The sequence below is a fragment of the Myripristis murdjan genome, chromosome 14, assembly GCF_902150065.1.
Source record: "Myripristis murdjan chromosome 14, fMyrMur1.1, whole genome shotgun sequence".
Lineage (NCBI taxonomy): Eukaryota > Metazoa > Chordata > Actinopteri > Holocentriformes > Holocentridae > Myripristis > Myripristis murdjan.
In genome coordinates, this window is record NC_043993.1 from 17,357,440 (window position 1) to 17,368,982 (window position 11,543).

The 11,543-nt window shown below is 42.8% G+C and overlaps 1 protein-coding gene across 1 annotated transcript; it reads left to right on the plus strand.

The window, feature by feature from the left end:
- The first annotated feature begins 3,225 nt into the window (after positions 1-3,225).
- bhlha9 (basic helix-loop-helix family, member a9) lies at positions 3,226-4,098 on the plus strand. The gene has a single exon (XM_030069349.1). The coding sequence runs from the start codon at positions 3,226-3,228 to the stop codon at positions 4,096-4,098; it is 873 nt and encodes a 290-aa protein (XP_029925209.1).
- The last annotated feature ends 7,445 nt before the right edge of the window (positions 4,099-11,543 follow it).

Below are 11,543 nucleotides of genomic sequence, written 5' to 3' on the forward strand. Positions count from 1 at the left end.
GAGCTGCAGCTGGGTCTCCTATCACAGCCCTGTACTCAGCCTCCTCACCATTTCTGATGCATCCAACCATTGCAGAGTCAACAGAGAACTTCTAAAGATGGAAGGACTCTGAATGGTAGTTGAATGGTCAGTCTGTGGTGTAGAGGGTGAAGAGAAAGGGAGACAAGACTGTCCCCTGCGGGGCCCTGGTGTTTCTGACCACTCTGTCTGACACATATACTGTGGTCTTCCAGTCAGATATTTGACAATCCAGGACTCGAGGGGGCCATTCACCTGCATCGCTGTCTGCTTCTCACCCAGTAGAGCTGGTTGGATGGTGTAGAAAGCACTGGAGAGGTAAAAAAACATGACCCTCACAGTGCTCACTGGCTTGTCCACGTGGGCATATGCACGGTTTAGCAGGTTAAAATGGCATCCTCAACTCCCAATTGGGGCTGGTAGGCTCATGGGTTGGAGCAGCCCATGGTCAAGCCACTTGTGGACCCGCTCCAGTTCACCTACCAGCCCCATCCTCAAAATGGAAGCAGATTTCTCCTGCCTACAAACAAGCTGCACAGTGCTTGTTCTATCATAGTAAAAGAGATTACAATGTGGCTAATTAAAACAACTGTTGTAAGACGACCACAGAATAGCAGTTTGCAGTTAATAGCATTCATTTTTAGGGACATTAACAATTAAAAGGGATTGCGGTGTGACAAATAAGAGCTCAGATAATGGGGAGCCCTCCTTTTGACTGGAGGCTTTTTATTGAGGTGAGAAAATTCCTTGGCAGACACCAAAAACATGCATTAACATACCACTGCAAAGCCAAGGTTAGCGAACCCAGACCTTACTCACTTATTACCCCTAACTATCCCTTTGGAAATATACATCTATAACATTTGGCACACAGACCTCTAATAATGAACAGGTAACAACCAGTCATTATGGGGGCTTGAGCAGGAGATTTACAAATCTTAGGTTCAACAGCGTTGGACAGGATCCCCTCGCTTGAAAATGGTTATTCCATCAAGGGCACGGTGAACTGCGTGATAAAATCTTGTGATTTATTCCCGGCGGCTGATAATTACTGGTGTCTTGTCACCTGTCAAAATGAATGGCCGGGGAGAGTCCGAGGCTGTAGTCTTCATGCTCTTTACACCACAGCAGTAAATCTGACATGTTTGTGAAGCCATAAATCACAACTTGTGATAAAGCCCGCACACTCCTTGTAGCTGAGCAACTACATTCTGGTGTGGGTTGAACATTTCAAACAGTTTTAGCCATAAAGGTATGCAGAAAACTGTGTGATGTATCATAGTGATGATTAGAGGTGTGCTAAGTACAGTGGTTTAAGTGGTTGACTTATGACAGCTGAAGAAATGGACAGTTGGTTGAAGACAAAAGAAGAGAGACAGAAATGTCTCCTTTGGTAAAAGAGATGTAAATGCATGTCATTGCATTGGCTCAGCTATTTGTGCAAAACCCATGAGCACTCAAGCTCTAAAAAGACTGTATGAGTATCTACAGTATGTATCTCTGTGCATACTTAAGTAGACTGCATAATGAGTGAAGATTCCCAGTGTTTGTGTAACTCTGAGACTCAGCGGTGAAATGGTCAGGCTAAATGTTCCCACCTCAGATCAATGGTTGTGGTTGGAGAGCTGAGACTCTGGGCTGTAATTGTTCTAAAGGTTGGCGTCTCACAGCCGCAGCACATACAATAAAATGAAGAAGGCAGGAAGGAAGCAATGCTTCTCAACGACCCCCAGTTCACTGGCCTACCCTTTAGTTACCTGACCCGTTGCACTTGGCCAGGAGCTTAGCTAAAGGTCAGTGCAATCACCTTTCACTGTCCACCACAATGTCTGACATGTTTCTTTACCTTTTTTGAATTAAGAGGCATGAATAAAACACGAGAGCGTCTACACTTAAACATCTCGTGGACATTTTATTAGAAAATGACCAGTACCTCATTCAATAGATATAGTAATAGAATAGTAATCAGCATAACCAATTTGCCAAGAGTTTTAGTGTTGTAACAGTCTAAATTTTATGAATAGGGAAAAACTGTGGCACAAAGTAGCACAAAAAAAAAAAAAAAAAAAAAAAGAATCATGAAGGATCGATAGCTTAAGCCAGCAGCAATTGCAGGTTCTAATTGTAAAATATTTGCCCTTGTTTTTTCCCTCTCTTTGAAGTCCAGGGCCTTCTCTGCTCTTGTCCTCAGGTGCTGCCCAGGCCTGATTTATGAGGATGGGTTCCAGGGAAGCTACCCTAAATTACACAGCCCTTAAAGCAGAGCGAAAGAGAGAGAAAGAGAAAGAATCGCCACTCTTGAGACAGCTAATTGCAAGGACAGATCTAACCTATGATAGATAAGAAGGCTCTTCTCCTCCCAGACCTGAGAAAAGGGGAAACAAGCATAACAGATTAGGCCACTGAGATAAATGTGCAATTTGTCATGGACTAATATTTGTAGAACGCCCATTTAAATGAATATCATGAAAACTTGCAAGTGTTCATTTCATGGAGAAAAGTGACTTTGGTCTGTTCAGTCTGAGTGGCATGAGGTAATGTTCTGCAGGAATTAAGATATAAGTTGGACAAAGCATCATGCATTACCTTAGCTCTGCAAATTATCTGGCTTGTTAAAGAGTCTTAGGTAAAACCGCAAATGGTCAGGAATCACAGGTAAAACAGAGGAATCAATTCCCCTATAAAAGAATGAAAGGGTATAGTCAATTGGCATTCCCAAATAATTAGTATGTTTTTGGTTATGTATTACACAGCCATGAAGTGTTGAAACTCTTAACAGATCCTGTAGGGGATGAGAGGGAGTGTCGGAGTAGGAGGAGGAGGTGACAGTGCCATTCGCCTGGAGGGCACCCATAAACCTAGGGAGAGAGAGAGAGAGCTCCATTCCTCACAGGTGACTGTATCATGTGACTACAAGAGCTTTAAAAAGCAGGCCAACCTGTCTTGTACAGGTACAAGTAATCACAGGGCACCAGAGGAGTCAGAGGAGGAGGATACCTGGGCTGTCGGCACAGCAGCAAACACCGACAGCCCCACAAAACAAGGAAAGGAGCGCTCAAAACAGGAGGTCCAGCAGCTAGAGGCCAGGAGTGCAGCTTTGGAACAAAACAGGCTACCCTGAGACGACAGCAACTTTTGAGTACAGTTGTGTACTTGATTTGTATCTAGAGGTGTCTAGTCTACTCATTATCTACACAGCTAGTAACAATGAGTTGCAGTAGTGTGGCAGGATCAGAGTTCTCCGAGGAGGAGCTGGAGCTTGGCATGCTAGGCCAAGTTGAGGATGAGAGAAGTGACAGAAGCCCCAAGGTGCCCTTTCAAGACAGTGAAGGCTCAGCCAGCAGCCCAAGTGAACCAGAAGAAGGCCAGACCAAGAAGCGCAATCGGCCTGTCCGCTCAAAGGCTCGACGAGTGGCCGCCAATGTCCGCGAACGGAAACGCATCATGGACTACAACCAGGCCTTCAATGCCCTTCGTGTTGCCCTCAACCATGACCTCAGTGGCAAGCGTCTCTCCAAGATTGCCACTCTGCAGAGGGCCATCAACCGCATTTCTGCTCTTTCTGTGTTCCTGAGCTCGAACCCTCCCAGCAAGCCCTGCAGCCACCGGGAGTGCAACAGGTCAGCTGTGGGCCCAGCTCCAATGGGAGCATCTCGGCTGGAGCAGACCAGGGTGACGGCTCCTTGCCTGGAGCCCCAGAGTTACGTCCCATGGCACGCGTCCATCTCTCATCAGATGCAGCCCCAGCAAGGCCATCACCACAGGCTGCCTGGTGATCCACACATCTACATGGATAACGTCGGCTCGTCATGCCCCCCATCACCGCACTACCCTTGTTATCCCACTGAAGGACAGCTTTACACCTCACATGGACACTGTGGCAGCCCTCCTGACCATCCGCCAAGCCCTCTCAGATACCCTCAGGTAGGAGAGGGCTTGGGATACCAGCCAGGGGTGTGGGCCTCCTGCACCCAAGGCTACATGGACACTTTTATGGAGCCCTCTCCGGCACTGGGGCTTCCCTGGCAGATGAGCTACCTGCAGGAGCCAGGCACCCAGCACAGCCTGTCCTTACTCTGATGCACTGTAAAGCCTGCAAAGGCGACATCAACCACTGTGAGCCCTGAAGACTGCTGAAAACACCAGTGAACTACTGAATGATCTCAGGGAGAAGACTGATGCCAGGTTTTTGTGTATTACCATTATTTCAATCAATTCAGTATTACTCTCTTACTGTAGAGCAGAGTCAACAAAACTAATAAATGTAAATGTGTAATGGCAATCTAGACTACAGAATGTTGTATGTATCAGCAAATGTGTTTTGATGTTGCTTTTTATAATGTAAACTACAAGGAATGTTCATCTGGTTCAGCTGGTCAGCTAATATTCATACATTTCTTTGATTTTTTCAGTTACTTTATTAACAACATTACTCTTGTCATGCAGAAACATGACTACTCCTGCTCTAGTGTGCTGCCTATAAAGAACACTGCACATGTATACTGTTGACTGAAAAAGTCAGTGCTAAAATCACAACAATCTAATATAGACTAATTCACAGAGGGGACATTTCTGTTACATAACATACATATTTTGTTGTACTTTATTGCTTAATAATGCTCTTTCCTGTTTGCTTTCGAAAGTCTAAATCTATTGAAATGGAGGAAAGTGTACAGTTAAGAAATGAGGTTGAAGATTTAATGAAAACATACATAGAAAAGATGCATTTTGTTGCAGTTTCACACCCAGTGTCCCACGTGAGACACTGTATTTTGTTGACAATACAGTTTGTTTATTTTTTTTTTCAAGCATTTATAATTAAACACGATGACAACATGACTTCATGGTCTGCTCTCCTTTCATAAGAAAGATATCTGGCTGGAATTTGCTATTTCTCAGCACTTATGTGGTGCTTACAACACACTTTGCTTCACAAATGTGGGTGTGTGTCCATGTGTGTCTGTGTGTATGTCCATTTATGTGTGTGCTTGATTATAGCCTGAGGTGTGTAGCCTCTACCTCTCTGAGTCTGAGATGACAGAGGTCCTTCACTCAGTTGAGAAACGTCCTTACAAGTCCATTCTTGTCATTCTTCTAGGAAAAGAAAAGTCAAGGTGCTGTTTACACGTTGCAGAATAAATGTGTGGCCTGATGGGGTGAAAGACAACACCTCCCATTTTTGCTAGGACAGCTTCAAATTGAGAGGAGGTGCAGGAACAGGGAAACATGGACTGCATGTCTTCTTGTGTGAAGCACAACTGTCCTTTCTTGACTTTTTACCTTTTGTATGGAAACAGATTTCAGATGCAGCAGCTGCTGTGCAACAAGAGCAAATGAGAGCATTGATAGTGATAGGTCAGTTGGCCTTTGTGCAGATCAAGGAGAGTAAACTGTAACCGCAACCTTTCCCTCGAGTCCTCCCCGCTCCTACAGTCAACAACAGCTTTCCCTCCCCTGCTGAGCAGTATGTCATGGAAACAGCTTTAATATTAGACCATAGGACAGATCCCACCGACAGATTTATGTGGGCTCAGGAAGGAAGCCTGTGCCCCGTCATCATCGCGGTGAAATCCCCTGTCGGGCTGCACTGGCCCGCAGGTGGAATTGGGTGTGTGAAAGGTTGTTGTTTTTTTTTGAACATCCTGGAGGTCTCCCACAAGGGCCTTGAGATGTTGCTGAAAAGAGTTGGCCTGGGGAGAACTACTGCAGGCTCTGCGGAGAAATAAATGGTGTGTGAGAACAACAATTAACGGGCAGGAAGGGAAGGGAATATGGACAAAGAGATGAATGAGAGGGGGAGTGAAATAATGGGAAGAGGAGGATACAGTTAGTGAGAAAAAGGAGGAGGGTGAACTGCAGCTTCAGCCCATCGTTGAGTTCCTTCACAGACGTGAATCACTGGAAAACCTTGACTCACCAGTCATAGACAAGAATGACTGACAGCACACAGTGACGGCATGTCTCTTTCTCCTCCCACTCTGGCACAAAACCAGGCCTCCTCTAGCCTCAGTGCCACTTTATCTGTTTGTCTGGCTTCTCAGAAGAGACTCCACAGTGAAAGTGGGGTGATCATACCATGCAGTTGTATTGCAACTATGTTTGTTTTCTACCTCTTACTACTGGTTTCTGTTATTGACAAGGGAAATTTGCTGCCTCCACATCAAGCAGCTTAGAATGAGAGGAGCCTGGTACCTTGTCCGTTTTCGCTTCAGCGAAAGAACAGCACCACTGAATGATGTTTTTATAGTGTTTTCCAGTTGGCTTGTGAATTTCCAATTAAAATTCAATTTACCATAAATGAAACACTGACATTGTATTAAAATTTTATGCTAAATCAAATGGTGTTATCTCAAATTGGATTTGCCCTAGAAAAAGTTACATCATCCGTTTTTAAATTCATAGTGATTAGTACTGTGGAATCTGAAATAGAAAAAAAAAAAAAACTAATCTAAATCATCACATTGTGAGATGTTATCAAAACTGCATGTATATTTACCAAAAATTTAGCTATTTAATCCAACCCAGCTCGAATCAAAATCCCACAACTTGGTGTGTATGCAGAAAAAGCTTTTACAGGTCAACTTGTTAATTTTGCATTGTGACTCACCTGAGGATTTACCTCACTTCTCCGACATGCAAACCTGTCAGTGATGCATCTTTTTTTCAGACTGTTCCACCTCCTTGACATCTTCTGCTGCCAAGCCGATGGAAACGAAAACAGGAAAACATGAGAGAAACGATGCCAAGACACATGGGTGTGTTTGCGTGATATATGAGAATGAGTCAATCCCCAGAGTCAAGACCCATACTGATGCCCTACATCACATGCATCACACGCACGCATGCACACACACACACACACACACACAGTAGTCACACAAACAACTATGATGTCATGAAATCATTGGTGAAGGAAGTGAAGGTGCCAAAGGACATGATCTGACAGCCTTAGTTTGTTCCCATGACGTGCACAAACAAAGTCATTATACCTGCATTATTCATTGACTTTCTCGGACGCATGAAACACATAGCACGTCAATAAATCACATTACATATCTGTTACAGTAAGTCGCAGGGTGTAATTGAATTGCAGTATCTAAGCTCAGAGCCATAATCTCCATAGAAAGCAGTTCTAAATCAAGCTGAACTACACTAAAGCCATGGCAGTATTTATCCTTACTGCCTTTAAACAGTTCCTATAAATCTGTGACTGAAAAACAGGCCTCATCTGAAACAGTAAAATGTTTATTTCTTCTTCTTTTTCATTTTCTTCAAGTGTTGTAAGTGTCAGTTTATAATTAGTATAAGATTCCTGACATCCCATGTGACATTCAAGAAAATTCAGTCTTTGCTGATGCAGTTTTGCATCTTGGTATTCGGATTTTTGGAGCTACTATTGCACAGATTTATATCTACATCTAGAAAAATCTTCCCCCTGTCATTCATAAAATGTTTTTTTTTTTTTTTTTTTTTTTTTTGGCATTTTCTTATGATGAATAAAACAAGTTATATTATGTTACATCTGTAATATTATGTTGTATCTGTTTAAATCCACCCACCAGTATGCAGTTTCAGTAATGAACACTAGATGGAGAGGCAGAACGATAAAGCTCCTCTCTGCTCAGCAGGTGAGGAAATGTAACTGTTAAGCTTACAAGCCCACAGGACATATTGTAAATAATATTGTAAATAATTGTGGTGGCAGCAGATAAAATGACTGAACTCCACCTAGGAACAAGTAAGAGACACAGTCCTTTTCACAATCTGTTTTGAAATCTGACTGTTAAACAGTTTCAGTATCAAAATTGGTACAAATCAACAGCAGCATCACCACACAGCCTCGTTGTCCTGGATAAGTATGCAAATGAATGTGTCTCCCATAGAGATTTAACAGCTTAAAATCTCAAGGGCTTATTATGTGTCCCAATACCATCTGTGGGACACTGCAGCCTAATGCACAATCTATTCAGATTACTCCACTTTGCTCAGTCTCACAGTTGTTGAGTGAATTTTGTTATTCCTTGCGGGATATTAAGAACACCCTCTCCCTGAGCTGCCGTCTTTCTGTCACAAAGGGAAAACTCTCTTGCTTGAAATTATCACCGAAGCTGGACTAACAAGAAAATATGAAGGAGGGATAGGAAATCTGAATGCATGAAGCTATAATAATAATATGATAATAATACTATTTATTTATACAACACTTTTAAAATCCATGTTGCAAAGAGTTTAAAACAGATTTTTTAAAAAGGACAAAAGACCTTTGATCGAGGATCTGAAAGTATGAACGGTACTGAGAGATCGGAGGTATAGCAGGGAGAGTGGCCTTAAAAGTAACCCGTAAGATCTTAAAATCTATTCTAAAACACAGCTGAGGAGGCAGTGCAAAGGGGTTAAAACAGGATTGATGTGATCACGTCTCGTGGTTCTAGTTAAAACCCTGGCAGCCGAGTTCTGCACAATCTCCAGCTGATTATTAGATTTTTAGTTCAGGCAGGTCAAAAGTCTGTTGCAATAATCCAGGCGTGATGAAATGAAGGCGTGTAAAAAGGCCTCTGTGTCTTTAAAAGTTAAAACAGAATGTATTTTTGAAATATTTCTAGGATAATAAAAACCAAAAAAAAATGTATAATGTTATGAGTGGCAAACTAAGTGAAAAATACACATAGATTTTGTGTTTTGATTGAGAAATGAATTGTTAATGTCGCTAACTAAAAATTCTGGGTATCAAAAATGCAAGATATTTGCTCTGCTGATGAACACCACAGTGTCTGGACACCACAGTGCGGTGCAGACCAGCTCTACTAGTGTTATTGTAAAAGTGCAGCTAGTGGAATATTTGAGGCTGACAGTGTTACATTTTTGTTGTTGTTGTTGTTGTTTAGAGATTGCATTTAAGGGAAAATTCTCTTTCTCAGGCTGGACACTTTTTTCCTCTCCAGTATGCATCATACCCCGCCGTTCAGAAATCTCACCAAAGTATAGCACTTGGCTTTTCATGGGAGTGAAAAAAAAATCCATAAGTATCTGGACAAAATCTGCTGAATTTCAACAAATCACGGAGTCATAAGTCCTGTTACTCCTGTTTGTTCGGTACTCCAGACAATTGCCAGCCCTAAAATTCCTCCTACTCAGCTTTCAAACCCCAGCCTATGAGAGGCCACATCACCGCTGAGGACCGAGGTAATTTTCTTTTTGCTCTTGACATGTTGCTATGTGATCAGAAAGTGTAAACTTAGGTGGTTAGCGGGTCTGGTCTACCTCTATGACCTCTCTATTGGTTACAAACTGTTTCAGATTTACTCTGGAAGGCTATAGAGTTTGCTTAGCTGCATCTATAGCCCATTTGCTCCAGGGTTGCCTTGCAGCTTTCCTGTTGAGTGATGCTCATGCTTGATTTTATGAGGCTAAACTCAACCACCTCGTTCCATGGGGACAGAAATGATTGGTTACAAATATCAGCCTGTTTCCCAGTTTAAGTAGTATGGGGATGCTCTAAAATTGCCCTCCCAGACATTTCAAATTGCCATGAAGGCAATTTGGAGTAGCTTGCTTTATCTTCAGTGGCAGATAACAATAAAACATGACAACCTTTGATTGTACAGCACAGCGGCTGAGTGGTTAGCACTGTCCCCTCACGACAAGAGGGGCTTCTCGGCCCCGATCCTTCCTCTCTGTGTGGAGCGTGCATTTGCTTTTAGTGTGCTCCCATTTCCTCCCACAAACCAAAGACATGCCAGTCAGGTGGGCTGGAGATTGCCTGTCATTTTGAAAGTCACTGTGAGTGATTTTCTGGTCATCTGGGACTACATTTACATGTACAGAGAATTACGTTGTTAACCCAGTTACTCAAATAATCCAGTTACAGATTGATGCATGTAAGTGTGATAACTGGGTTACAATAACCTGGGTAAGCCAAGTGTGAGAAATACAGTTTTGATGCACTGCTTACTACAATATTGAAAGGCTACTGTACAACGGCTTCTCCTTTCACTGTTTGCTTTCACTGTCTCTGTAAACTCAGACTCTAAGAACTATGGACACATTTTGATGTTCACAAAAAATGGCATGAGCAGGACTTACTGTTACTATTTCTTTCCTCTGGACTTGAAGTAAGCTGGTGCTCAATCAATGAAACTAACTGGCAGCTGCATCTTTTTCACATTTACACTCTCGACTGCTCTATTTGTGGATGGGATTTAAACGCACCCTATGTTGGATTTGCCATGGGTCGCAGGCAACCCAGTGTGCTAACCCACCATGTATCCAGTGTATGCTGAGATAAGCTTTAGCCCCCAATGACCTGGACAAGAAATGAACAGATAAATGAATGCATGAACAAACGAATGAATGAATAACCTAGTTTTGACCTGTAAAACCTCGGTAACAATTGCAGCAACCGCTCAGGTGATGTTGAACAGAGAAGGTGGCAGAAGGTGACACTGTGACAAGATGACGCATCTCCCAAAGCATCATGGATAACCTGCTTGGCTGACATTGAGGTTACAGAGCCACAGAGCCACACTGACATCAGAGGATGGCAGCTCTGGCACAGGGACCAGAGGGGCATGTTGCAGCGTCAAGGTGAATGAGGCTTTAGTCTTTGAACTGGTAACAAACTACAGCGAGGAAGCCCATCGTAATGTCCGACTGTTAACTACTGCCAGCTACTCCCCATAGGTGTCTCTCAGTGCTTGTAACTAGATATGTCTTCAAGTTTGACTCATAAGTATTCAGTGACTCAGTCCCATGACTCAGATCCTTGCTCCTCCATTAAATTCAGGTTGTCTTTATTTGTCGGCATAAGTTGTTTTATTTGCTTTGAGATGGAAATGGTCCAGTCAGTCTATTGCAGGAAATAACCAAGTAACCAAGTGCTGGGAAATTTGATTATGTTTGACTATTTTGGCCTAGAGACCAAACACATCTAGCTGAATGTTGTGCACAAACACTCACACACGCGTGCACAAACACACACACACGCACCCGCACACACACACACACACACACACACACACACACATACAGAGAGAGAACAAACACTTGTAGCCATGTTCTGTTTATACCATGCTGGCTATGTATTTTTATATGTAAACAACTATTTTGAATCTTTCTTTCCTTTTTCCTGTGAGGATGCTGCCTTCAGCTCGTCCATTGATGGCTCCACAGATTCAGCTCTAAGGACAGCCTGTTCCAATTAAGGCCGCATCTGAAATACTAGGAGAGAATCTGATAAAAAAAAAAAAAAAATCAGTCTGAAAAACATCTGGGGCATCTTTCAAAATGTCTGTCTCCAGAATGGGACTCTGAGAGAGAGAAGGAGAGATAGAGAGAAGGAGTATTTCCTCAGATCTCTGTGTTGAGCCTGCTAAGCAAAAGCTTCCTGAACCTGTACAGCTAAAACTGTAAATAAGCTCAAAACACACCACCACTTGTGCCAGCAGTTATGTTATCCTGTTGGCAATACTGAGCACATTGATATTGAGTGTGAAAATGCATTTATCCTTTACAGTTTTTGTACAGAT

Coding starts and splice junctions, on each gene's coding strand:
- bhlha9 (XM_030069349.1), top strand. CDS start 3,226: ATGAGTTGCAGTAGTGTGGCAGGATCAGAGTTCTCCGAGGAGGAGCTG.